The 27712-nt window shown below is 37.0% G+C and overlaps 1 protein-coding gene across 3 annotated transcripts; it reads right to left on the minus strand.

Moving 5' to 3' along the window:
* Positions 1-378: 378 nt before the first annotated feature.
* Positions 379-27518, minus strand: Eri1 (exoribonuclease 1). Of its 3 annotated transcripts, XM_074054697.1 has the most exons (7): positions 27235-27516; positions 23790-23968; positions 19937-20147; positions 15741-15824; positions 13568-13677; positions 11261-11375; positions 379-1271 (listed from the first exon to the last, which is right to left on the minus strand). In XM_074054697.1, the coding sequence occupies exons 1-7, from the start codon at positions 27340-27342 to the stop codon at positions 1029-1031; spliced, it is 1050 nt and encodes a 349-aa protein (XP_073910798.1). In that variant the 5' UTR covers positions 27343-27516; the 3' UTR covers positions 379-1028. The 3 variants fall into 3 exon arrangements, with proteins under 3 accessions (XP_073910798.1, XP_020023886.2, XP_073910799.1); XM_020168297.2 differs by lacking the exon at positions 15741-15824 and having other exon boundaries at positions 27235-27518; XM_074054698.1 differs by lacking the exons at positions 23790-23968; positions 27235-27516 and adding an exon at positions 21762-23698.
* Between the last annotated feature and the right edge of the window lie 194 nt (positions 27519-27712).

Consider the following 27712-nt stretch of genomic DNA (forward strand, 5'->3'; position numbering starts at 1 on the left):
AGAACCAGGCAGATATGTACATCAAGTACCTTATGAAACGCACCACATTTACCACCTGCCTTCCATATCTGTGGTTTCAACATCCCAAGAGTCAACCAACAAGATTGAAATAGAAAAAGAAGTTCCAAAAATTAAAACTTGAACTTGGCTGTACACCAAGCACTATGCTGAATCCACCAGGATGAAGAGATGTGTAGGCACACCTGCCACATCCCACCGCTTCACAAACCCTCGACTCTTTCCAGCACATGCGCCTTGAGCATTGTTCACCTCCCATCTTGTTCACATACTAGGTAGTGATGTTAGCAGTTCTGTCTGTACCAAACATGTACAAACTTTTCTTGTCATTATTCCTTAAACAATACAGCACAACAACTATTTACAGAATATTAACATTTTATTATGTGTGTAGCCTATGTGTGTAGGCTGTATGCAAATACATCATCTCATTGTGAGGGACTTGGGAACCTGCAGATTTTGGTATCCACAAGGCATCCTGGAACTAATCTCCCAAAGATACTGGAGGACTGTAGTTGAACTTCACCTATAAACTTCAAAAATCAAAAGAACTCTGATGTTCAAAGACTACCTAAGGCCTACCTTTCAATCTTTTCTGCATTAAAAAAAAATGACTTAATATAATGATGTAGAAACTCATTTTATATTACACCAGTAAGATAGAGCACTGAAGAGACAAATCAATAAAACTGCATTTTAAAACCAAAAGGACCAGATCTTGGACACATTAAATTATAAAATTCACTTCTGATCTGGAAATGTGACTGTAACAAATAATGCTCATATCAAAAGTGCTGGTGACAAAGAATTCAATACGCCCTCCCACAAAATATGTCCACATCATATATGTGTGTATATATACATATATATATACACCTATCTATCTAGAATAATAATTTTTACATGTTTAAGGTGCTTGAAGTTTACACTTCAGGACTAATTCAATGAGCATCCACCTGCTACCTCTTTGTAGCAACTCCAGTTACAATGAATTACAGACAAAAATGCTGTTACTTTCTAGAATGTGGCATCTGTGGGGCTGGAGCGCCCTCTATTGGTAAGGAAGAGGACACACTCATTAGCTGTCCAGCATGCATCTTCTCATTGATTCGGAGTTCACATCCATCCTGAAGCATTCGAACAGCTATTCGGGCAATGTTCTTAGAGTCATCAAGACCACTGTGAGGCCGCCCATCATAATCCATTCCTAATTTTTCAAGCATTACTGTCAGTTTGGTTTGGCTTCTAGGAACCTGAAAAATAAACAGCTTAGTAAATAATTCCTCAGTGTTCTAAAATTCAATATAAAGCCACAGGTAAATTAAAAATTAATAAAATAACAAAATAAAGACAGGCAAAAGACAATACTCTTGATCAAATGAAGCAAATTTTTGGATATTTATAAAGTGATCTTAAGAGTTTTAGCTGAAAATACATAATCCGCAGACATCTAAAACCTCTGCAGCTTTGTAATTTAACAAACCATTTATTAAAGGGATTGTACTGTTCTGGGTATCGAAGCTGAAGATCTACATTTAAACGGAAACTATTTTTTACAGTTTTCTGTCATTGCTTTACTTGACTGACCCCTTAAATACGAAGGCTGTTTATCCTTTTTAGATGACTAATGACGAAAGTAAGAATGAAATCAGATAGGGTTATGTGGTATTTTTTCAGTCACTTAAAAACCTGCTTCATTTTGATAATGCAAAAATCTCACTCCCCATATTCCAATATGCTTCTCCACTTTTGAGAACCACTTTATATTTTCTGCATATCTGTATCAGTAAGTTTTTTTAGGTTTTATATTCTAGTTTGCACAGATGTGTTAGAGATAAATGCACCTTGGAAACTGCAGCTTCTTCTATAAAATGGGACTCACAGCACTTACAGGGTTATTGGTAGAATCACAAAGTGAATAGTGTAAAAACACTTTAAGTAGCAATAATTATCTTAAGCTGTAATACTGCAACACGTTCCTGTGCCTTCCATTAAACATTCTGTAGAAAATATGCTTCTCTGTGGAGAGTGGATTATGAGAACCCTATGAGAACTTGACACAAGCACAGCTGTGCTCAATGATCTACAGGCTGAGTTTGGCACAGCACTAGCCACAGAAGACAGCAAAGGCAAAATGCAGCACAGCTGCTTTTCCTAAATTATGTTCAGAGAAGTAGGAAGGCAGGTTTCTCTTGTTACAATGTCATGCCCCTCCCTGAGAACTGCTGTTCCAATTCCTTGTTTACCACTGGATAGAAAAGACTCCCTGAAGGACGTGAGGGTTTCTGATGAGGGACTGATTGAAGGTTTTTTGATGGGGGATGGATGGATTGGTTGGCGGCTTGTGAAGGGACTTACACTGGCTACTGCTGCTGCTGCTGCTGTTGAGTTACACTAGGGATTAGAGGAAACATGGGACAGTGCAAGTCTGAGCACCAAGGCTTTAAGAAAACTAAAGAGAGAACATGGGATAGTGTAAGTCTGAGGACCAAGACTTTCAGAGAGGCTAAAGAAAACATGGGACAGTGCAAGTCTGAGAGCCAAGACTTTAAAAGAGATTAAAGAAAACATGGGACAGTGTGAGTCTAAGAAAAGAGACTTTAAAGAATAGAAAAGAAGCAAGGTTTTAAATAGAATAGTGAAGAAGTGAGGCCTTAAAGAACAGAAAAGAAAAGAAGCGAAGTAAAAGAAGAGTTAATAATGACGCAAAAATCCAAATACAAGCAACCAAATCCAGCAGGACATTAAAAGGAAAATACACATCATGACTAAGTAGTAGCATTTATTCCTGGAACATAAGGATGGTTCCACATGTGAAAATCAATGTAATATATCAAGAGAATGAAGCAGAAAAATCACACAACCATCTCAACTGATGCAGAAAAAAGCTTTTTGACAAAATTCAACAAGCTTCCATGACAAAAACACCCAACAAATTAACAGAAGGAAACTACCTCAACATAATGAGGCCTGCCTGGAAACCCACAGCCAACATCATCCTCAATGGTAAAAGACTGTAAGCTTTCCTTTTACGATTAGAACCAGGACAGTATACCCACATTCAGCTCTTGTATTCAACACAGTATTGGAAGTTCTACACAAAACAATTAGGCAAGAAAAAGAAAGGGCACCCAAAAGAGAAAAGATGAATTGCCTGTCTGCAGGTGACATTATTTTATAATGCAGAAAATCCTAAGGATTCCACACAATTAACAAATTAAAGCTGCAGGATTAAAACGAACACACAAAAATCAGTTGTGTTTCTACACACAAACAATAAAAAAACTCAAGTAGAAATTATGAAACAAATTCCACTTAAAATGGCATCAAGAACAATGATGTACTTAGAAATAAACTTAGCCAAGAAGACTAAAATAAAGAAGTTTGTACATTAAAAGGAAAGAAATTTTTTCTTTTTTATTGTTTTATTATTCATACGTGCATACAACGCTTGGGTCATTTCTCCCCCCTGCCCCCACCCCCACCCTTACCACCCACTCCACCCCCTCCCTCTCCCCACCACCCCCTCAATACCCAGCAGAAACTATTTTGCCCTTACCTCTAATTTTGTTGAAGAGAGAGTATAAGCTATAATAGGAAGGAACAAGTGTTTTTGCTGGTTGAGATAAGGATAGCTATATAGGGAGTTGACTCACATTAATCTCCTGTGCATGTGTGTTACCCTCTAGGTTAATTCTTTTCGATTTAACCTTTTCTCTAGTTCCTGGTCCCCTATTCCTATTGGCCCCAGTTGCTTTTAAGATATCTGCTTTAGTTTCTCTGCGTTAAGGGCAACAAATGCTAGCTAATTTTTTAGGTGTCTTACCTATCCTCACTCCTTCCTTGTGTGCTCTCGCTTTTATCATGTGCTCAAAGTCCAATCCCCTTGTTGTGTTTGCCCTTGATCTAATGTCCACATATGAGGGAGAACATACGATTTTTGGTCTTTTGGGCCAGGCTAACCTCACTCAGAATGATGTTCTCCAATTCCATCCATTTACCAGCGAATGATAACATTTTGTTCTTTTTCATGGCTGCATAAAACTCCATTGTGTATAGATACCACATTTTCTTAATCCATTCGTCAGTGGTGGGGCATCTTGGCTGTTTCCATAACTTGGCAATTGTGAATAGTGCCACAATAAACATGGGTGTGCAGGTGCCTCTGGAGTAACCTGTGTCACAGTCTTTTGGGTATATCCCCAAGAGTGGTATTGCTGGATCAAATGGCAGATCAATGTTTAGCTTTTTAAGTAGCCTCCAAATTTTTTTCCAGAGTGGTTGTACTAGTTTACATTCCCACCAACAGTGTTAGGAGTTAAGAGGGTTCCTTTTTCCCGCATCCTCGCCAACACCTGTTGGTGGTGGTGTTGCTGATGATGGCTATTCTAACGGGTGAGGTGGAATCTTAGTGTGGTTTTAATTTGCATTTCCTTTATGGCTAGAGATGGTGAGCATTTTTTCATGTGTTTTTTGGCCATCTGAATTTCTTCTTTTGAGAAAGTTGTTTAGTTCACTTGCCCATTTCTTTATTGGTTCATTAGTTTTGGGAGAATTTAGTTTTTTAAGTTCCCTATATATTCTGTTTATCAGTCCTTTGTCTGATGTGTAGCTGGCAAATATTTTCTCCCACTCTGTGTGTGTTCTCTTCAGTTTGGAGACCATTTCTTTTGATGAACAGAAGCTTTTTAGTTTTATCAGGTCCCATTTATCTATGCTATCTCTTAGTTGCTGTGCTGCTGGGGTTTCATTGAGAAAGTTCTTACCTATACCTACTAACTCCAGAGTATTTCCTATTCTTTCCTGTATCAACTTTAGAGTTTGGGGTCTAATATTAAGGTCCTTGATCCATTTTGAGTTAATATTGGTATAGGGTGATATACATGGATCTAGTTTCAGTTTTTTGCAGACTGCTAACCAGTTTTCCCAGCAGTTTTTGTTGAAGAGGCTGCTATTTCTCCATCGTATATTTTTAGCTCCTTTGTCAAAGACAAGTTGGTTACAGTTGTGTGGCTTCATATCTGGATCCTCTATTCTGTTCCACTGGTCTTCATGTCTGTTTTTGTGCCAGTACCATACTGTTTTTATCATTATTGCTTTATAATATAGTTTGAAGTCAGGTATCGTGATACCGCCAGCATTGTTCTTTTGACTAAGTATTGCCTTGGCTATTCGTGGCCTCTTGTGTTTCCATATAAATTTCATGGTAGATTTTTCAATCTCTTTAATGAATGTCATTGGAATTTTGATGGGAATTGCATTAAACATGGAGATTACTTTTGGGAGTATAGACATTTTTACTATGTTGATTCTACCAATCCATGAGCATGGGAGATCTCACCACTTTCTATAGTCTTCCTCAATCTCTTTCTTCAGAAGTGTATAGTTTTCCTTGTAGAGGTCATTCACATCTTTTGTTAGGTTTACACCTAGATATTTGATTTTTTTGAGGCTATTGTAAATGTAATTGTTTTCATACATTCTTTTTCAGTTTGCTCATTGTTAGTGTATAGAAATGCTAATGATTTTTCTATGTTGATTTTATATCCTGCTACCTTGCTGTAGCTATTGATAATGTCTAGAAGCTTCTGAGTAGTTTTTTGGGTCTTTAAGGTATAGGATCATGTCATCAAGAAATTCTTATACCATGGAATATCATTCAGCCTCAGAAAGAAAGAAAATTTTGACACATGCCACATGTTTAACACAGATCAACCTTGAAGACTTTATGCTAAGTAAAGTAAGTCACTCACAAATGTAAACACTATGCAATTTCACTTTTAAGAGATACATTGAGAAGTTAAACTTATAGAAACAAAAAATAGAGTAGTGGTCGCCAGGTCCTGGAAATAACATAAGTTCCATAGGAAGAGTTTCAATTTTGAAAGATAAAACCTTCTGAAGGTGGATGTGGTGATGGCTATACAACAATGTGAATTTTAACACCACTGAACTGGACTCATCTTAAAAATGATTAAGATGGAGCAGGGCACCAGCGACTCACGCCTGTAACCCTAGCTGCTTCGGAGGCAGAAATCAGGAATATCGAGGTTCGAGGCCTGGGACAATCAGGTCCCCAAACCCTACCTTAAAAATACCCAGCACAAAACAGGGCTGGCAGATGGCTCAAGTGGTAGCGTGCCTGCCTAGCAAAAGTGAAGCCTTGAATCCAAAGCCCAGTTGTTGGTGGTGGGGATTGAGATGGTAAACATTATGTATGCTTTGCCACAATTGAAAAAAAAAAAAGAGACCTCAAAGATAAAATGAGAAGTCCCAAACAGTGTCAAAAAAAAGTTAATATTATTAAGTAAAGGCCAATTCACTCCACCATATTGTTTAAAAAAAACTGTGTGCAAACCTAGACAACACACAAACCTCCCACATTCTTAGTCTTTCCATGGAAAAATTCTCAACAAGGAGCCAGGTACTGGTGACTCATGCCTATATCTAAGCTACTGGGGAGGCCAAGATCAGAGGATCACAGTTCTGAGACCAGCCTAGGCATAAAGTTCACAAAACTCCACTTCAAACAATAGCTGGGTACGGGGGAATACAAGCTCCGGCATCCCAGCTCCACAGGAGACTGGGATCGGAAAGATTCTGGTTTCAGGTCTGCCTGGGCAAAAAGTTCAGGAGATTCCACCTCAACTGAAAAAAAAAAAAAGGTGGGTGTGGTAGAGCGCACCTGTCATACCAGCTACAGCAGAAGCACAAAATAGGAAGATCATGGTCCAGGACAACCTGGGCAAAAAGTAAGACTTTATCTCCAAATAACTACAGCAAAAAGGACTAAAGCTCAAGCAGTAGAGTATCTGCCTAGCAACTGCAAAGCCCTGAGCTCAGATCACAGTACCTTGGGGGGGGGGCGGGAATCTAAACAAGGTGTCTCAGCTGAAAGATGAATAGCATAAAAACACATGGCCAGATCTGTTGAGTGGTTTAAAAAAGAGCTGCAAGACTCAGCCTACTCAGCAGACATTTTTATCACATACCAGCTGAACAAGTCCCTCTGAGATCTTGAAGAAAATGTTTGACCTCAAGCTACATGATTCTTGGATTTCAAAGGAAACCACATCTTTGGAAATAACACAAAATCTTAAATGCAACAGGAAATCTTAAAATGTTCACACTATTCTTTGGGCTTCATATTGAAGAAAAGTTATTAGAAAGTCTCATGTCCTATTGAAAGTAATCTGGAGAAACGATAGGAGAAATTATTTTTCTTCCCTTTCAACACCAGAGTATGATGAGGGTGAGATATCCTTTCACTTAATCTTCTGTTCAGCCTGCAAATTTGACTTTGAGAAAAGAGCTTTGTAAATCAAATTTATCTTACACTAGCAATGCAATTTAAAGCTCTGCCCCTAGAAATTTGTGGATTTCTGTAAGAACACTGTGTCATTCACGGGAAAGAAGTGAACATTTCACTGCATTTTTCAACTTTCTACATGTACAAGCAAGCCTTTTTGTTGTTGTTTACCAAGGATGCACAGCTAGGGCAGAAACTATTTATTTTCTGTAGAAAATGAAATCTATTTGAGTTTATCTTAAGTTTGACCCAGAATTGAGTATGTGTACAGGAAGAAACAAAAATAACTGAAACACAGGATTCACCATAGAGGCATATTTCATCCTTCACTTTTACTTCAAAAACAGCACTTAAATCAATTTACAGACCTATAAAAGAAATAAGCACATTTGTGTAATTCTGCAAATGCTAAGCCTACATTTGAGCTTGATACCCTAACCAGAAAGAGAAATTGAAGCTTTTTCCAAAATTTTGCATAAAACTGTGTTGTAGACTACATTTTTATTCATGGTGTTTCAGCCTATTTTGAGAAAAACCAAATCCCAATTTAGTTTAAAACAATTTTTTCTCAGAAATATATTGTTTCCTTTATAAGTTTTAAAAATTTATGAAAAGGAGTAGAGATTGATCTTAAGTTTGATTACCCTTTTCCACCACACACCCTCAAGAAAAGTTGGGTAAAAAGTCATTTTTAGTTTCTAAAAAAAGGGGGAAATGCTCCAAATGTTTGCACATACTATACATTACTGACCATACCTTACTTATTAGCATTGTGCTCAGCAGAAATATGTGATAAACTTTTAGGTCAACGTATATAAGGCAACCAAAAACAGACAAAAAGGGAGAGGGGGAAAAAAAAAAAGGGAAAGGAGCCAAGTATGGTGGTGCATGCCTGCAACTCCAGCACTTGGAAGGCTGAGGCAGGAGGATCACAAGTTCCAGACCAGCTGGGCTACATAGCGAGATCAGGAAACAAAACAAAAGGAGGGGGGTATGGATATATGTATTCATTCATCCATTTATACAATCTCTCTATCTAGCCCCTACTGGAGAACTCATGCTACCTGCCTTACCCATCAAGACTACAGTGATTGCAGCTGTATGTCACCATGCTTACCTTCTACATAATCTACTTTTTGGAGACAGGATGTTGCTATGGAGCCCAGGCTGGCTCAAACTCACAAACCTCCTGCGTCAGCCTCTTAAGTGCTGGGATTACAACTATATGCCACCACATCCAGCTAGGAATAGATTTTTAAAAAAGAAAACACCTAAGTTGTTTCTACTTATACTAGTCGTTGGTATTACCATGGTATCTATTTTAACAAAAAACATTAGGCTAATAAATCATCCAAAATGTACTCAAAGGAGCACTGGGAATTTTACTGCCTTAGTGGATCTACAGCTTCATGACTACATTGAGTATGTTGAGGTGTACATATTTTATGCAGAGTTGAAAAATTATCTGAAGATTTAATTATTAATAAGCCTTAAAATAAGTAAATTATTCCTTTAAGTTATGGCTTGAGAAAGAATGTCCCAATATAAGAATTCACTACTATCTGGGAATTGTAGGGAGGAAAACCCTAAAAGTAACCAAACACCTACACATGAATATAAATTTACATAAAATAAAGAAAGGCATGTTTGAAACTACACTGCAGGACATAATCAGTAAAATTCTGACTAGTGGAAAGACTAAACGACAAATAACTCAGTTTTTTAAGGGGAAAAAAAAAAAGTAAAATAATTACTAGGGAGAAAAAAGGGAGATGAAAAAAGGACTGACAGTTTTAAAAAACCTAAAGAGACAAGAGACATAGTAACCTGCTGCAAATATGTGATCCTTTTACTGGTCCCAATTCAGCAGACAAAAAGTAAATAAAAGCAAAATACTTATGACCCTTATGACTAATGGATAGCAATAAGGAACTATTGTGACCATTTTTAGGTGTGATAATGCATCATGTTTACATTTTCAGAAAAGAGCCCTCACATTTTGGAGATATTTCATTAAATATTTACAGATAAGATAATGTCTGTCTTCTGACTCAAAAGAATAAGCAGAAGTAAGTGCAGAAATAGCTAAAACAAGACTGTTCGTGAATTTCTAACATTTGAAACTGGGTCATAGTTCACTATACCTTTCTATTTTTGTATGTTTGGAATTTTCCATAATATTTTTTTAAATCACAAAATGAGTTCAAAACATCCACAAAAAAGGGGAAAATTACCAAATGCAATCAAAGAACTAGTAAACCATAACACTATGAAAGAAAGGACTGCTCAATTAAAAAAAAAAAGATAGGAGACTTAAAGAGACTTCACAAAAAAATAAAAAGAAATCTAGATAACTAAGAAAAATACAAAAAGAAGTCTAATATAATGAGTAATCAGGAAAATGTCAATGTCCATGAGATAGCATCACACATCTACCACTTCAGAATTAAACAACAGAAATGAATTTAATATAGGCCTATAAAACATATTATATCCAACAGATGCAGAACACACATTCTTCTCAGCAGCTCATGGACCTTTCTCCAAAATGGGTATTTTAGGACATAAAACAAGTCTTAAATTAAAAAAAAAAAAAAAAGCACCAAAAACTCAAATAACCTCCTGTACTTTATCAAATTACAATGGAATAAAACTAGAAATCAGTAACAAGAGAAACTACAGAAAATAATCAAACATGGAGTATTAGTCAACCTAAAAGAAAAATGTAGTTATGTATCTGCAGAAAAATGAATGAAAGTGAAGATCATGTTAAGTGAAAAAAGCCAGACTCAAGATGACAAATATTGCACATATTGCATGTTCTCTCTCATATGCAGAATTAGATGTTACAAAAAAAAAAAAAAAAGTGTAAAATGAGGTGGGAATCTGTGGCAGGGGAAAGGACGAAGGAGGCTTGAATATGATCAAAGTACTTTATATGCATGTACGAAAATAAAATAATGAAACCCATTAAAAATGTTTAAGGGGGGAAGAAAGCGTGATAGGTGGTGAGTTTGAACAAGTATATGCACTTATAGAAATATCACAATAAAATCCCTTTGTATAATTAATATATGCTAATTAAAAACTGTAACAGCATTACTCAATAAAGCACCAAACTAAAAGTAAGCAAAATGGCCAAAGTAGAACAGATAAATAAAAGGGTATATTCACACAATGAAATTCTATAGAGCTGTAATACAGTGGAAGAACTGCAGCTATATATACAACATGAGGGTTCTCAAGCATGTTCAAGAAAAAAGCAAAGCAAATAATGCACCAAATAATGATATGATGCTAATTATATCATTTCAAAAGGAGGCAAAATCTAACTATATCATATAAGGATATACATATAAACATTAAAGTTATAAGGAAAAACAAGACAAAAGAAGGTTAAGTGAATAGAAGTTACAAGTGCATTCACTTTAAAACAACTTGTCAAACACCATTTTTGTATACATTTTTCCCAGTTTAAAAAAAAAATGTTAAGCTGGGCATCGTCAGTGGCTCACACCTATAATCCTAGCTACTTGGAAGGCTGGCATCAGGAGGACTGAGGTTCTAGAAAAGCTTGGGCAAAAAGTTCATTTGTTCTAAGCTTTGTAGTATTATTTTAAAATCTTATACTACACAAGCATTAACTTTGATCAAAGTAATGTGCAATTAACATTCAGTGAGGAGTATTTGTTCCATAAGCAACACACATATTAATATCCTTACAGTTTCAAAGTTCTTTTACAGCCTATTTAAATAACGTTAACAGGTTGAATTAGGAAAAAAAAGTTCTAATTTGAGCTGAAAATCTACAAAGCAGCAACTAATTATTCAGCCTTTTGCTGTGGAAAAACACCTAGAAAATCACAATTTAATGTACATGCACAAATACAGTAAATGTGTCAGGAGCATGATAAATAAATATGGAAATTTTACCTTATAGAAGTTTCCATATGACTTCCGAATATTGATCCACTTTTTAGCAAAAGGAGGATATTTGAGCCTGCTTAGTTGGCACTGAATGTTCAAGAACTTACTCATATCCCATGAACTTATAAATAAAAACAGAAGGGAAAAGTGGATAAAATAAGTGGCATACCATTACTACAAATAAATATTTTAAGTCATTCTATTTTGTTTTTTATTTATACTTGTCAACTTTCTCATATTCACATAACATCAAGCTTAGAAAATTAACCTTGCTTCCTACAGAATACTACTTCAAAATTAAACTTTAAAAAGGGGAAAAATAGAAATTGGTACATTAACTTTTTTCACAAACTAATTTTTATTATGCTTATCTTGATTGTTTTTGTTTCTTATTCCCGGGCAGACTTCCATCTTGCTAAGTACTTTTTTGTAATCCTAAAATAACTGCTAAGCTTATGTGTAATGACAGGTTTACCATATAAAGTAAATTCTCTGAGGTATGTTTTGGAATGAAAAAAAGCAATTAATTAAAAAGAATTCATGAGATGAAATAAAGGGGTTAAAATATAATGTTATGCGAGAGCACATTTCTACACCACCAATCAGCTCTCTGTGGTAAAGAAGGCCAATACTGAGTGTGGAATATGGAAACTGTGCTGGATCATATGTGACTTTTCTTAGGCAAGGGGAATCAGAATAATAGTAATTATAACTATCAGCAGAAAATTTAAAAAGCCCCAACTCAGCTGCTATACAGGCAACAAGAACACTGTCAACTACATATATATTTAGTGAGGGTATTATTAACTCCTTGTTATGTGTCTATTTATTGGTGGTACTAGGGTTTAAAGTCAGGGCCTAGGGCTAGCTAGTCAGGCACTCTACCACTTGAATCACAACCCTGGCCCTTAATTACAAATTTTAAGAAAATTAAAAACAAGTGTCTGTTCCTAGGACCCTATTGTTTCTGTGCATATTCAATATCCTGAAGCAACCTCCATCAACCCTAAGCTGCTTATCAAATTATTTCTGGAGGTATCAACTATTGTTTTTGTTAGAGCTCTGATTAGAAACTGCACAGGTTCTAAATGATCTGTCCCAGAATTCGAGGCTTTTACTAATACGTGTATATACTGTACAGACTGTGTTATGACACCTGTCGATGTTAGCAGGAACATTAGCTACTTGTTTAAAATCGTAATAGATTTCTAAAGTCACCTATCAACATTTTCTCAAACGTCTACACCCAATTATGGTATGTATGACCAAATTCAATGTATGGGGGAAGGGGGGAGAAGGTGGGGGAGGGGGGCAGGGGGGAAGAAATGACCCAATGTATACACATGTGAATAAATGAATAATAAAAAAAAATTCAATGTATTTCTTCTCTTCTTGCATGTGAGAATCTCTAAACCACTTATGCTGGCAACACCTTAGCTTTAGAGTACAAACTGTCATTGTTATACAGTTGTAGTTTAAGACTTTCTTCTTCAACTTTAATGGCATTAGGGTACAGGAGTTGCCCTGGTACAGCATATGTAGTCTTCATTTCAATTTTTCTCATCTTCCCTTTTAGCTTTCCACTTAGCAAATGTTTTTAGGGCATTCACTTCAAGACCAGTACTGTAATAAGTATTATGAAAGACCACCAAATAATAAGTCCTTACTCTGAAAGGATTTCTAGTTTCCTTACAAAAACCAAGTCTTACATACATGAAGATCACATATCAGAATATAGTCAGAATGGTACATTATCATAAAGGCTATAAGACTTTCAGAAAGAAAGATCACTATGAGTTGTACTGTCAGGACAAAACACATGAGGGTTTTGAACAACAAAGTAGTAGCAAGGAAGGAAGAGAGTCTCTCAGTAGAAAGGAAGGCATGAAGTACACAGAGAAAAGATAAACCATGGGAATTCATAGGCAACCTGACTACAATAAAAAAGAACATTGGGCAAGTTGATTAGGCTAAACAGGGTGAGACAGAATGAGAAAACATTGCATGCCAATGTGAAAACTTGTGAATAAGCTAATGTCATGATAAAAACAGGGTTTTAGGAAAGCCATTTTAGTTTTATGTATTTTTTTTTTCTAGTCCTGGATTAAACTGGTCATTGCTTTCTATCCTCTCCCTCATCCCTAAGATTCAAAATTTAAGTAGGAATAAGAATGTAGAAGGAAAAATACTATCACTTGTGGAGTGACTTTTTAATAAATAATACTTTTGTGGTTATTCTGAAAGTTAAATGAATAAGGGCTTCTTTATCCTTAAAAGGTAGGTTACAAAAAGATAATTTTCCTAAATACTTACCCATCTGTTAATATGCAATACTTATACTTTGTTCCCAATTCCTTCGACTTCATCCAGTCAATCACTTTTTTCAGTACCTGAGGGAAAGTATCAGCTCTGTCTACGCGATCCTGAAGACATAAAAAAGTAAAATATGTAAAAGTCAGAGAAGCTACTTGTAGTTCTATAAAATATCCAAATGTAAAATGGAGGGGAAGGGACAGTATGAGAACGGATTATTTGTGTTTTAAATTCTTCATGATTTTCTTGGCTTAGATCCACATACCACCAAAAGTCTCATTCAAGACAACTAAAAATTGTCTATAGCTGACAGGGGCCATGACTCAAGTCTTAGTTACTCAGGAGACAAAGATTAAGAGGATCTTGGTTCAAGGCTAGCCTGGGTAAAAAGTTCAAAAGACCTCTAATTCAACCATTGGCTGGGCACAGTGGTGCACCTGTCATCCTAGCTACATAGGGAAGCACAAACAGGCGGATCATGGTCCAGTCCAGCCAGGGCATAAAGTGAGACCCTATCTCAACCCCAAATTGCTGGTGGCATGGCTCAAGTGGTAGAGCACCTGCCTAGAAAAAGCTATGCTCTGAGTTCAACCCTAAACACCATACCCTTCTTCTCTTAAAAAAAAAAAAATTGTGTATAGCCAAATATTAGGTACTGCTTTCAAATGAAGTGTACGATCCTTCCAAAATTAAGATTTTAAATTGTCCCCAATGGTTCTCTTTTTATAGGCCCCAAACTAGTGGCTTATTGATTCTTCAGAGTGGGGAAAAAAGGAAAACTCTTATCAGCTGCAAGCCATAGTCTCCTAAGTGATCTACTGATATCACATCTCAAACACCTCTTCACACTACACACCATACCACATACTGCTGCCAGGACTTCCTAAAATGCAACTCTGATTTATCAAATCATTATCACACTTGATGTCTTCCAGACACTCAAGACACTCTCCAAAGCTTTCTTGTTAATGGACACATAAGACTTTTCATGATGTATATGGACTCTGCCTTCCTTGACCATTTTCTTACTAGCCCACACACATTTGAGCCAACCTGAGCTACATACAGTTCTGCTATTTCACACCTAGTATGTCCAGTCCTCCTCTTCTGCCATGACTCAGTCCAAGTTCATCAACATGAAACACAAGAAGTTTTTCCCCAGGCCAGCCCTCTATTCTATCACAGATAAAAATACATACTAAATCACAATACGCTGACAAAACACTGTCTTGTCACTCTTCCTAACCATATTCTGACAATATATGTCTGCCTTCCTAACTTGTAGGTTTATAAGGATGCTGAAAACAGAGAATGACTAGACTGTCTCTGAATCCCTAGCTCCTTGGCATATATTATAGTAGGCACTCAACCATGTGTGGAGTAAGTGAATGAAGGAATTAAATAAATGAACAAAGGGCCTGCACAGTAAGATGCAAGCAAAAATTAGAGACCTTTTTTATATAAAGCAAGCAAGCTACATAATCAGATTTTAAACAGATACATTCTAAAACTCATCTCCAAGTAGAGCAGAGTAGCACTTACTTTGCTAATTCTCCATCTTACAAATGAAATCTTTAGACGCATCATCCCAATTTCTTAAAAGGAAAAGCTGGGTAACACATTACAGGAAGTAAAATTTGTATTGTTTTTTATTTTTGTTTTTGAGATGGGGTCATGCTATGTTGCCTAAGCTGGTCTCAAATTCCTGGACTCAAGTGACTGTCCTGCCTCAGCCTCCCAAGTAGCTGGAACTGAGGCAGGCTAGGAACAGAGAAAGCCGTGAGACTTTCAGGTGCCATCTAACTTTTCCTAGCACACTTCTGTCCCTCCTTGCCAGGGCCTATTACTGCTTCTTCTTTCAGTGACTTCCCCTCATTTTCAATAAACTTTAGTACATTTTCACATCTTGCTTAGATTCCTTTCAAGTGAGATACAAGTGCTTAGGAATCATCTGACCATGGACTTTAGAGACCACCCATCCAGTAACAGAACTACAGGCAACCTCCACCTCATCCAGCTGAGTTTATTATTATAATGTGAACGATCCTTACCAAACAAGGAAAACTGCACATTAGTTTATACATAACAGAATTTTAAACTAGTTATACAATAAATCCCTAACTTAAAAACCTTGTTCAAATGCTAAAAAAAGAAAGAAAGAAAGAATTATAACCTGAGTGATTCCAGTAAGACTGATGCAGAAATCAGAAAGCTGTGTGTTCATTTCTGGCCTTACATACTGCTGAAACGTATCTTCCTACAAGGGAAGAACAAAATTACTTAATATGACTTGAGCTACATAATGTACTATACATGACAAGTCCAATCATACCAACTTAACGTGTTCATGGCATAGATCCTTCTAGAGTTTTAAAAATAATTTCCCACATCCAAAACTCTCTGATTTCTTAATTAATAAATTGTGATTCATAGTTTAAAAATTTTTAAGACAAAGAAACTATCAGAAAGGAAACCTTCAAATCAAAATTTAAATAACACTCCAGAGGAGCAAAATGTTGACAATTTTGTTTGTACTATTTTAAAACTATAAACTTATTAACGTAACCTATACTTCAGGATACTGAAAGCTTCCCCTCCCTCCTTTTTTGGCAATACTCCAGGTCTTTCGGACAATACTCAGGGTTTGAACTCAGGGTCCTACACTTGCTTGGCAGGCTCTCTACCATTTGAGCTACATCACCAGCCCTTTTAGCTTGACATATTTCACAAATAGGGTCTTGCATTTATGCCCAGGCAGGCCTCAAACCAAGATCTTTCAGAATAGTTAGGATTACAGGTATGAGTCACCAAACCTGGTTGATATTGAGGCTTTTTTTTTTAACAAATTCTTTTGAAGAAATTACCTATCATCAGCTGTAATAAATTAGTTCAATTACTGCTCTCTTACTCCTGGATGTGTTCATATTCATAGAAAGATTCAATTCAATTCATTCAATTAAATTATTACTATCTGATGCATAGTAATTTAAGAGCTTATAATACTATTTTTTGTAGCATTTTTGAAGCTTTTCAAGAAGCTTTCATTCTGGGCTTCCTGTTTTAATGCTCACAACTCCATGAACTAAGTAAGACTGGTACTGATGTCATCATCAGACTCTGATCTCTAAATGCTTTTTCCTCTAACCCAATACTGCTTCCCTAAACCAGAACACACAAAGTCACTTTTTTAAAAAAGGACAGGGCTGGAGGAAAGGCTCAGGTGGTAGAGTGTCTGCCTAGCAAGTGTAATACCCTGAGTTCAAACTCTAGTACTGGGGGTATAGCTCAGGGGTAACTCTAGTACTGCAAACTCTAGTACTAGCCAAAAAAAAAAAAAAAAATACACACACACACACATATATATATGAACAATTTCAAAACCTAAATATTTAAAGGCAGCAATTGTGAGTCCTATGATAGAAGATTTAAAAATTAAGTAAATGTTCATACTTCCTAAGAACACATTCTTTCTCCATACCAATATATTAAGCAGATGAACTATAAATTGTTGCTAAGAATTGTAAGAGTAAGGAGTAGCCTTTTTGATTCTAAACCATTTTGATTCTAAAAACTAGATGTTCTTTACTTACCTGACACATGGCTGAAAGAATTCCACTTAGATGAATATCCTAACTAAATGAAGCCTATAAAAAGTCCTTTTAAGTATCAATATTTTGTATTATAATTTTAAATTAAAATCTTTAAAAAAATATATTGCAATTGCCCCTACCATTACAATCAGGTAACACTAAATGCAATAAACACTTAAAATTTTATTCACTTATTAATACTTCTAACAGAATAATGTTACAGAGAAGTATCCATTCATGGACCAAATATTTAATCATCACTTAAAGGGAAAGTAGAGTGGGTACGAGAATCAGAAAGGTTAGCTGCGTACTGTTTACAAGCTACCCTAACAAATAGGATAATCAGGTTGGCTTCATTTAGAGGTAAGATTTAAAGGAGAACTAAGAGGGAGAAAATCAGCCAGCAAGACTTCTGAGGGGAAAGAACTAGATCTTAAGCTCTGGGAAGTAAGGGGCTAGAACATACCTGGCATTTTTGAATAATATAGTATGAGGTCAGTACGGCTGGAATGGAATGAGTGAGGAAAAGGAAAAGTAGAAGCAACTGAAGGAAACAAGAGGCCAGATCATATCATGAATATGGTTTTCACTCAGATTCAACAGAGAACCAGGGCAAAGTTTTGAGCAGGGGAGTGAAATCGATGACATACATTTAAAGGATTACTCAGGCCACTGGCTGTAGAAATGTAAGGACAGAAACACACAGATCTACTAGATGGCAAATGCAGTAAATCAAACAGGAAGTAACTGGGGCTCAGACTAGAGTCACAGCAGTTCAGTTAAGCGACTAAGTTCTGAACACATTTTATTTAAATGCAGATCCAAACAGGAATCACTAATGATCTGGGTATGTGATATGAAAGAAACAGACAGAAGTTAAGGATGACTCCAAAGTTTTTACACTGAGCAATTAGACTTGAATTAGAAAAAGCTGCCATCACTCAAGCCAGAGGAAGCTGAAGACAGAATGGGCTAGGAGTAAATTCATGCCAAGATACCTGTTTATATGGCCAAGTAGAGAAGTAAGGTAAGCAGCATGGATTTGGACAGAGGTCCAGGTTGGAGATACACATTTGAAAGTCATCAACATCGAGAGAGTTTCTAAAAGTTACAGAACAAGATGAGATCATCAAGGATTACCAAGGGAGAGTAAGTAGATAGAGGAGAGGAGCAGGGATTGAGCCCTGAGAATTCAATATGAGAAAGCTGAGACAGAGGAATCAGCAAGGGAAACTACAAGCCTGGAAAGAAAAAAAAAAAAAAAAATCAAGAAGGAAGTGTAATGGCAGTTACTGGAAAAAAAAAACTTATCAAGAGAGCAAATCAATTATACAAGAATTTCACTAAAACAAGTGACTTTAGTATTGATGGGAATGAATACATAGCTTCATCACTGGAGTGGGTTTAACAGATAATAAGAAGGAAATAAAGACATAAGTACATACCACTTCTCTGAAGAATTTTGCCATGAAGAGGAGCAAACAAAAGGGTAGCTGGCAGTACCAAGGAATGATGTAATGATTTTCTTATGGTGTGAAAAATAACGTTTGTAGGTAAAGAGAACAGTAGAAAGCAATAAATCATGTTTAACTGAAAATTTCAATAGCAGTGTCCTTGACTAAGACAGAAGTAAAATCAAATGAGTTATACAAGATTATTTCCCTTCATAGCTGCCATTTTTCCTTTTAATTTATTGACCTGTAATCTACTTTGGATGAGGAAATTATAGAAATAGGCTGTAATTAAAAGAAGCTGTAAAACAGAATGAAAAACCTACACATTTTCATACTTACTGCAAGTGTGTTGGTAGCAAGGGAGGATATCAGATGAGTGACTTTTAGATAGATGAGACACTATGACATATCCTCACTGATCTTTTATAGGCACATTATTATTTTAGGAAATTCATTCTGTGATTTTTTGAACCAAGAAAGACAATAATTATTTAAGACACACTTTTTTTTTTTTTTTTGATGTTAATGGGATTTAAACTCAGGGCTTCACGCTTACTAGGCAGATGCTCTACAGCTTCAGCCACACCTTCAGGCCTTTTGCTCTGGCTACTATGGAGATAGCGCCTTCCCTTTTGCTCAGGCCTGGACCGCCATCTTATCTTAGGCTTCCTGCTATTACTGGGATGACAGGCATGCACCACCATATCCAGCTGTTAGTGAGATGGGGTCTCACTAACTTTTTTGATCCTTCCAATCTCAGCCTCCCAAGTAGCTAGGATGGTGCGCAGCAATATGGCTTAGAAACAAAGATTATAGGTGGATCATCCCATAAAACTTCCATCAGAATGATGGCCAGTTATTTCTATAAATTATCATTCTTAGAGATATGAGTGCACATTAGGCTGCAAGAATGCTCTGTGACCCTGAGAACATATCGAAACCAACTGAGCAGCTTTTAAAAAATATGCTGATATCAGGAACCCTGCCACAAAACAACTAAATTAGTGTACCAGAAACTAAGTTCAGGCATCTGGAGTTTTTTGCTTTTTACTCCCCAAGAAATTCTGATGTCCCCCCAGATGTTCTGAGTAAACAGAAAACAGAAAACAACAAAAATACTATACTTTTAGCTACAAGAAAAAAAAGTAGTCTCTGAAGTTGTTTTATTATTATTAATCATGCCAATACAAAGTTCACAACAAGAGCAAAAAGCTCATTTCAGAATTCTAGTTCTAGCTAAAATGGCAAATAAGATCCTCCAACTATTAGGAAACACTAGAATAACTACAACTAAAAACAAAATTAAAATATGACAATTCACTTACTATTTCTAAGGTGTGAGTATTCAACAACACAACAGGAAATTCAATTATTTCATGTAAGAACTCAGGTGGATTGCCCTCTTCACAAGTGGCTTCAAAGTCAATAATACAAATGTAGTCATAGTAACTGTCTGCACAACTGCTCTCTTTCAACATTAGCTTCTGCTTCTTATAATAGTTTTTCAGTCTCTTCTTTAGGACATCCTTTACTCCTCTAAGTAAAAGAAGAATAAAATTTATTTAGGTGAATTTTGCAGTCAAGAATCAGAACTCTTCTTACCTGCTGCCAATGGGCTGAACACTAACAGTCACAGTATCATTTAGCAAATACTACATAAAATAAATATAAGAAAAGCAAAACTCAAAGCTAAGTTGGCAAAGAATTAACGAAAACAAAATGTTTAATACAGCATAAGTAACTCCATTTTAGTAGAACAAAAGACCATTTTCTCCAATATACACTACTATTTTGAACCATAAGCCTTGTCAGCACACATCACTTAAACAGCCCTATTTCCCTATATATTCAGAAAACATACATGATACAAAAACTGAAACTAATTTCAAATTATTCTACAGGCCAAATATAAATGTCAGATGTGAAAATTCAGGTAAATTGAATGCACTGTGATCTCTCCTTTCTTTTGATATTTGTAGGTTAGACAATTAAAAAAAAAAAAAAAATCCTCACCTACCAGGCAAGCAAGAAGCCCTGAGAATAACCTCTACTACTGTCCAAAAACACTCTCTCTCTCACTCACACACACACACACACACACACACACACACACACACACCACACACACACACACACACACACAAATGAAAGCATTATGAGTCTAGCATTTAAAGCTGAATGTCCGCTAGCTACGGGGAAAACTCATTTAGAAGATACCACCTTGGAGTAAGCTGTCCACAGGAACAATATTATACTCAGTAGGTTACTACTTGAAAGCAGGTTTCTTAATTTACCATGGGTAAAATGCAGTTTAGGGGATTTCAATATTATAGACAGCTTTAAAATACACATTCTACAAATGAAGTATGGTGGTGGAGGGGGTCTTCCTACATAGATAACAATGGATGGTGGCAGTGATCACAGACTTCAAACAGTATTTCTTAAAAACATGAAAGTTATAACCAATGTTTACTCTTCCTTCAGTGTTACTTGGTTGGAATTCTACATTGGTCTATAAATATAAGACAGTAGTAAAAATAAGAGGATCTAAGTTATAATTAATGTATGTGCCAAGAAAAACTTTTTGATCATACTGAACAGAAACTTAAAAAAAAAGATTTTTAGCCTTTTTCTTCCTAAACTACCAATAGAACACTGAAAAGAAATCCTACCCATGAAAACACTGATTAGCAGTTGCTTAAGATAAAATGTTTTAACCTATTTGTTTGCTTGAGATTTTTCATATTTTCAAAATCTAGAAAGGAAGTCCCCCAAACCCATTCAAATTAAGACACTGTAAGTGACTGCATCCTCCTGAGTGCTGCAGGGATGCACCTCCATGCTCAGTAATTTTCTTTATTTTTTGCGGTACTGAGGCTTGAAGTCAGAGCCTACACCTGAGCCACTCCACCAGCCCTATTTTTGTGAAGGGTTTTTGGAGATAGGGTCTTTAGAACTATTTGCCCAGGCTGGTTTCGAACCTTGAGCCTCCTGATCTCTGCCTCCTCAGTAGATAGGATAAACAGGCATGAGACACCAGCACCCAGCTTTTTTTAACTATACTGTAAACATGTAACTAGCTGCTCAGGATAAAAAGAAAACTTGTCATCTTTAACACCTCCCTTGCTCCTCCCATATCCAAATACTCACCATTTTCAAGTGCATCTCAGAAAAATATTCAGAATCTGGTTCTTCTTAATTCTCTCTGTGGCTCTTCAGCTGCTTAGACTATGGCAAACACCTCCACTATCACAATCCTCCAATTATTCTTCATCTTAAGAACTGAGTGCTAATGCCACTTTCCTGCCCAGTATCTTTAGTGATTCCCCTTCTGCTCACAAGGTAAAAACACAGAATTTGGCTTAGGGTTCCTTCACAACTTTGCTACAACCCATCCTTGTATACTCTCATCAAAGGTTCCACAGGGCTGTGGGCATGGTCCAGTACTGCTACAAAAAAAAATTCCTTCTCCCCCATGTACAATGGTACATTATACATTGCAGACAAACATATTGCAAATCATGGCCTAAATATGTGATAAGCGTTCATGTTTCATAACTTCAATTTTATAGTAGCTGAAGATACAAACAAGAATTATAGATGGTTTTTAGTTCTTTTTCCCCTGAAATAAACTCCTTTCCTTTTCTGTTTGGCACAATCCAAATACCACCTTTCTGAATTACGGAGAAACACTCTTCTCTGAAGTCTCATGCTACACATGGCTGGACCTCTCCAATACAGCATTGGCCACTTTGTATTGTGGTTATTTGTTTGTGTTTTCCCAAAAGACTGTGAGAGTTCCAAAGTGGGAAATATATCTGTATTTGCCTTCATAACTTCAGTAACAGTACAGTGCTTAGAATAAGTACTTGGTGAATAAATGTATAAACATACATCTAGATCTCTAGCTCCCATGCAAACCAGGAGTAAGCAATTCACCTTTCACACCTAGAAAGAACAAAACTTTTTCTCAGAAAAATCTTCATAATAGAAAGTCAGGGGAAATTAAGTCAAGATTTTCTTCACAAATTATGATATAGTATTTTTTTCCCCTTTGGCAGCACTGGAGTTTGAACTCAGGGCCTCACACTTACTAGGCATGTGTTTTTACTGTTTGAGCCACTCACCAGGCCACAAATTATGTTGTAGACAACCTATTCTATTATCATTTGTTGCAGGGGGAGGATAGGGGTTTTAATTCAGGGCTTGATGTCTGCAAAGCAGGCTCTCTACCATTTGAGCTACACCTCCAGTCCTGATGTATCTGGAAGGTGGGGAAAAAAAATGTATTTGTGCTCTTTTGAAAAGCAGCCAAGCTCTATTGTAAAGCAAAGAGGAGGAATATCATTAGAAGGGAATAAGAGTTCAGAAGTGCCCTGAAACAGTGTTTTCATCTACTATATATAGAACATTTTTTTTCTTGATGCCAGGCAATTCTATTATTTACCAAAACACAATACATTTTTCTGAACTCCAAAAGTTATTCCTACCCCATACTCCAAGTTAAAAAAGTATGTCATTTGTTTTGTAAAATACTATTAAAAACTTAGGTATTTGTGCATCTCATCAAAGATGCATGAATAGCACTGTTTTCTCATTCAGTAGAACTAAAACAAAACATTATTTCTTTGTAAGTGAATTTCTTTAAATTACCTGATTTCAGACAAACCCACAATACAAATGGCACAGGAAAAGAAAAAAGAATATCCCTTATTGTCAACTAAATGAATGACTTAAAAAAAGGTTTGAAGTCAAGCATGGTGGCATACATCTGTGATCCCCATACTCAGGAGGCTAAGGCAGTAGATCTCAAGTTCAAGCCTGAGCTACACAGCAAGATCCTGTCTCAAAAATTAAAAAAAAATTTTAAAAAATTTAAAAACATTTGATACACCTATACATTGCTGGTATATCACTAAAATATTCATAGACTTGGACTCAGCAATCCTATTTCATCATCTAAAGGACTGACAGATAGTAGAGTTATACACCAAGATTCATATATAATATAATTAGTTATCTGAATTCTTAATTATCACTTCATTACAGTAGGATTACAAGTGATTTTTAATTTTTCCTTGTTTTCAAGATTTATAATTTTAAAGTTATTTTGGGGATGTTTCTTAATAGTGTATATTAACTGTATAAAACAATGAGTTAAAAGTTATTGTTAATTACCTGGTTTCAAGCTTGAATTCTGAAAGTTTAGCTCTAAGTTCTTCCTTACTCATTCTATTAATACAACCATTTGTAATGGCAATCTCTTTGTAAACTGGGTCACTGAAGTCACTTCCGTTGGAGCTTATGAACTTAGATCCATTTGTTTCTTGACCATCAAGTCTACATCGCTGCTTTTTCTGTAGAAGAAAAAAGGTGGAGGCATTAATTCATAATGAATATAAATATATATTTAAGATTCAAACTCCTTAGGCCTCTTTATGCTACATGCTCAATGAAAACTGCCCATTACAGCTACTGGAGAGAGGCTAGGATAGGAAGACAAAAGATGTGTTTCCAATATACCTTGGTCAATTCTGAGTCATGAGGTTCCTCAATGGCAAAAAAAAAAAGGACTGGTATTAGAGTCAGAACCACCTCAATACATACAGAACCAAGCTGACCATTTAACAGGAGCGTAACTTATTAGTCTCCAATCTTCAGTTTCCTTATCTATTAAAATAAGGTATAAGTGTTCCAAATGGCATTCGGTAATGGCAAAGAGTATTTGGGCAGTATTATTTTAAGTACGAAATGAGATTATGTATGCATAGCAGGCTGCTAATACCCAGAAGTGGCTATTAGGATATGGTAGCTATTACCATTACAGGCTGTAAAACAAACCTTTTCACAAACAATATTCCCAAATGGCCCAACTTAAATGAACTTCTTCAATATTCTGCACAGGTAAATCACTGACCTCCTGAGAATTTTTTAACCTGACTTCATTTCACAAAGCTAACAAACTAACCAACATAAAAACAAGACAAACTGTAAATCTAGTCCAAAACTTCCTAGTATCCAAAGAAATGTATTTAGTTTCAAAACTCATAATTTTCGAAAGTGACACATACAACAGCTAATCAAAAGTAGTCTCTCAGCCAGGTCACTCTGGCTCACGCCTGTAATCCTAGTTACTCAGGAGACAGGGATCAGGAGGACTGTGCTTCAAAGCCGCCAGGGCAAATAGTTCACAAGACACTATCTCAAAAATACCCAATACAAAAAAGGGCTGGTTAAGTGGCTCAAGGTGTAGGCCTGAACATTCAAACCCCAGTACAGCAAAAAAAGTTCTCCTCAAATTTCAAGTCTACACTAACGCTTCCCAAAGAATGCTCAAATCAATCCACCAAGGAGCAGAAAGAAATGTTTAAAACCCCAAACATATTATTTAATTTGCAAAAACAGTAAGTTTACTAAATTAACACAAAGATCAGCACTGGCATCTGCCCCAGACTCTATGTCCATCTGTCATATGTCACATACAGTACTAGCCAGATAACAAGAAATGTGGAGATGGATTTGTAGTGAAGAGAAATGCCTTCACAGAACTGTGACATTCTGCCATTTTCATGTGTCCAATTAAGTATATGTATGGCTTATATGACTTCAAATAAGAAAATATTTTACATTATGGAAAAATGACCATGAAAATCTTTCATACCAAATGAATTTGTTGACTGTCCTGTGGTACTTTAAAGTGTTATTGAACTTAAAGATGAGTTGCAAAAGACAAGTATTTCAAAATTGCTGTCCTTTTCCTGTTGAGATTATATCTTCATTTTTAAGTTTTTTTTTTTTAAATAATCTGTTGTTTCAATATAAAAGAACATAGTTTTAAAAATAAGCTAGAAGCCAGGTGCTGGTGGCTCATGCCTGTAATCGTAGCTACTTAGGAGGCTGAGATCAGGAAGATCACCATTCGAGGCCACCCCAGGCAAACAGTTGGGGACCCCATCTCAAAATAACCAGAGCAAAATGGACTGGAGGTGCGAGAAGCGGTACAGCGCCTGCTTTGCAAGCAGGAAGCCCTGGGTAACTTTATCAAAAGAACCTTTTTCTCTGTCAGGAGGATTTTGAAAACAGATATTTTGGAAATGTTTCCATATACTGCCTATGAAAAAAAGAAAAACTTCTGCATCTGCACACTGAAAAGAACTTAGAAACATGATTTGTCTTGATTAAAATTCATCCAAAATTGTTCTGATGAAATTTGAGCCTACTTGTTAAGATATAAAAATGCAACTCCTTCTATTAGTTTACAAAGACAATCAAAACTAGGAATAATGGAAATTTACTAGCCCCCCCCCAAAAAAAAACTTTTGGTTGGTTAAAATCAGGGGGGAAAATGTATACTCATGTATTAAGAGTATTGAATAATAAGTTTTTAACAGATTATGTCACTAAAACCAATATGGGGCACAGGTCTCAAGTTACTATATCTTGAAGTTTCAAGACTTTCACATATAATAAAGTATATTCAAACACATTTCTCTTATTAAATAAACTTTGAAAATTGTTTTACAAACTGAGTTAGATGATATTCTTGACGAAATGAAGAAGAGGGAGATGGAATTTACAGGAGGCAAATAGAAGACCTCTGAGTACCAACTTAGGAAGAATGAGGTAATTATGCTAAGATTCAGAGGACATACAAAGACCCTTAAAGAGGAAGACACAGCACAGTAGACGAACACAAGGAATTCAGGGTCCGTGGGAGTAAAAGGGAAGAAGTGTGTGGTGTGCAATCAGCAACAGAGGCAGAGGCAGGAGCCAGATCCCGAGGGTGCCAATGCAGGGACCCTGTACACCAGTTCTGTTCAGACAGATCACTGTAGGGGTGAATTCAAATATGATACATTCTAAGAACTTTTGTAAAGGTCACAATGTGCCCCCAGTACAACAATAAGACAGTGATAATTAAAAACATCACCGTAGCTGCTACCTGAAAGCTGACTGCAGAGGGAAGGGAACAAAAGAGCAGGGAAGACTCTCGAAAATACTCACTTTATGGGATCCTCAACATTTGCTTCTTATTTCTAGGATCAATTTTCGTACTGGATTTACAATTCCCTGAGATAGCCAACAATAACAATTTTAAGTGCTAAAACTATTTTGCAATTGTGCCACTGCAATTAATAGATACCAAGGACACCAAAATTATTAAGAGAACCAACAATTACTGTATCTACATGAGATGGCTAGGAAACAGGCAAAAATACGGGGCGAGGCTCCAGGAAAGAGGTGCAGCAGGCACAGGCATGCTGCTAACGGCTGACGTCCTCGGATTAATAAAAAAAACAAGCTTAAAAAAAAACTTTTAAAAAAGCGACATATGCAGGGCACACGGCGCTACTCTAAACCTTCCCCGATGCAGACAGGGGGCTGTCCGAATGGCATTCACGGACGTTCTCTAACGTTTGCGGCACAATTCTCACTCAGAACTTCTGGCCGGGACCACCCACCTTCATCCATGGGGCAATCAGGCCCCGAGGGGGTCGGTGGGTGACAGGGAGCTGGGGACGGGAAAGGCGGCCGGGGTGGGGTGGGAGGGCGCGGGCTGCAGCTCCCGCGGGACACCTATGAAGAAAGGGGTTCCGAGGCCGGCGCGGCGCCGACTGCTCACCTCCAGATTCCCCGGTCGCGGCTCCTCCCCACACGGCCGCCGCGGCGACTCAGGCCGCTCGGGAGCCACGGCCTCGCCGCCACGCTGACTGCTCGTCTCATCCTCCATGCCGGCTCTCACGCCAGAAGACGGCAGCTGGGGCGGGTCACTGGCTCACTCCCACGCCGCCAAGTCCCCAAAGTTCGCTTTTCTCCGTTGAAAAATTATCAGGCTCCCGTTCCCGCGGCGGCGGCCACACAAACTCCGTCGGGCACCTCCCACTTCCGGGAGCGTGCGGCGTCCGCACGCCGCGCAGGCGCAGTGGGCGAGCGCGCGGAACGCGAGCGCCGCCGCCGCCAGGAAGAAGCGGGAAGAGGCGCGGGAGGGAGGTGGGCGTGGTCGGGCCTGCGCCCTGGAGGACACTAGCGTTTTCATCTTTCATTGGCCAGCAGCCTTTTTAATATGCTAATATAAGGCCGCCATGCAAATTTCATGGGAA

Source organism: Castor canadensis, chromosome 14 (genome assembly GCF_047511655.1).
Source record: "Castor canadensis chromosome 14, mCasCan1.hap1v2, whole genome shotgun sequence".
Lineage (NCBI taxonomy): Eukaryota > Metazoa > Chordata > Mammalia > Rodentia > Castoridae > Castor > Castor canadensis.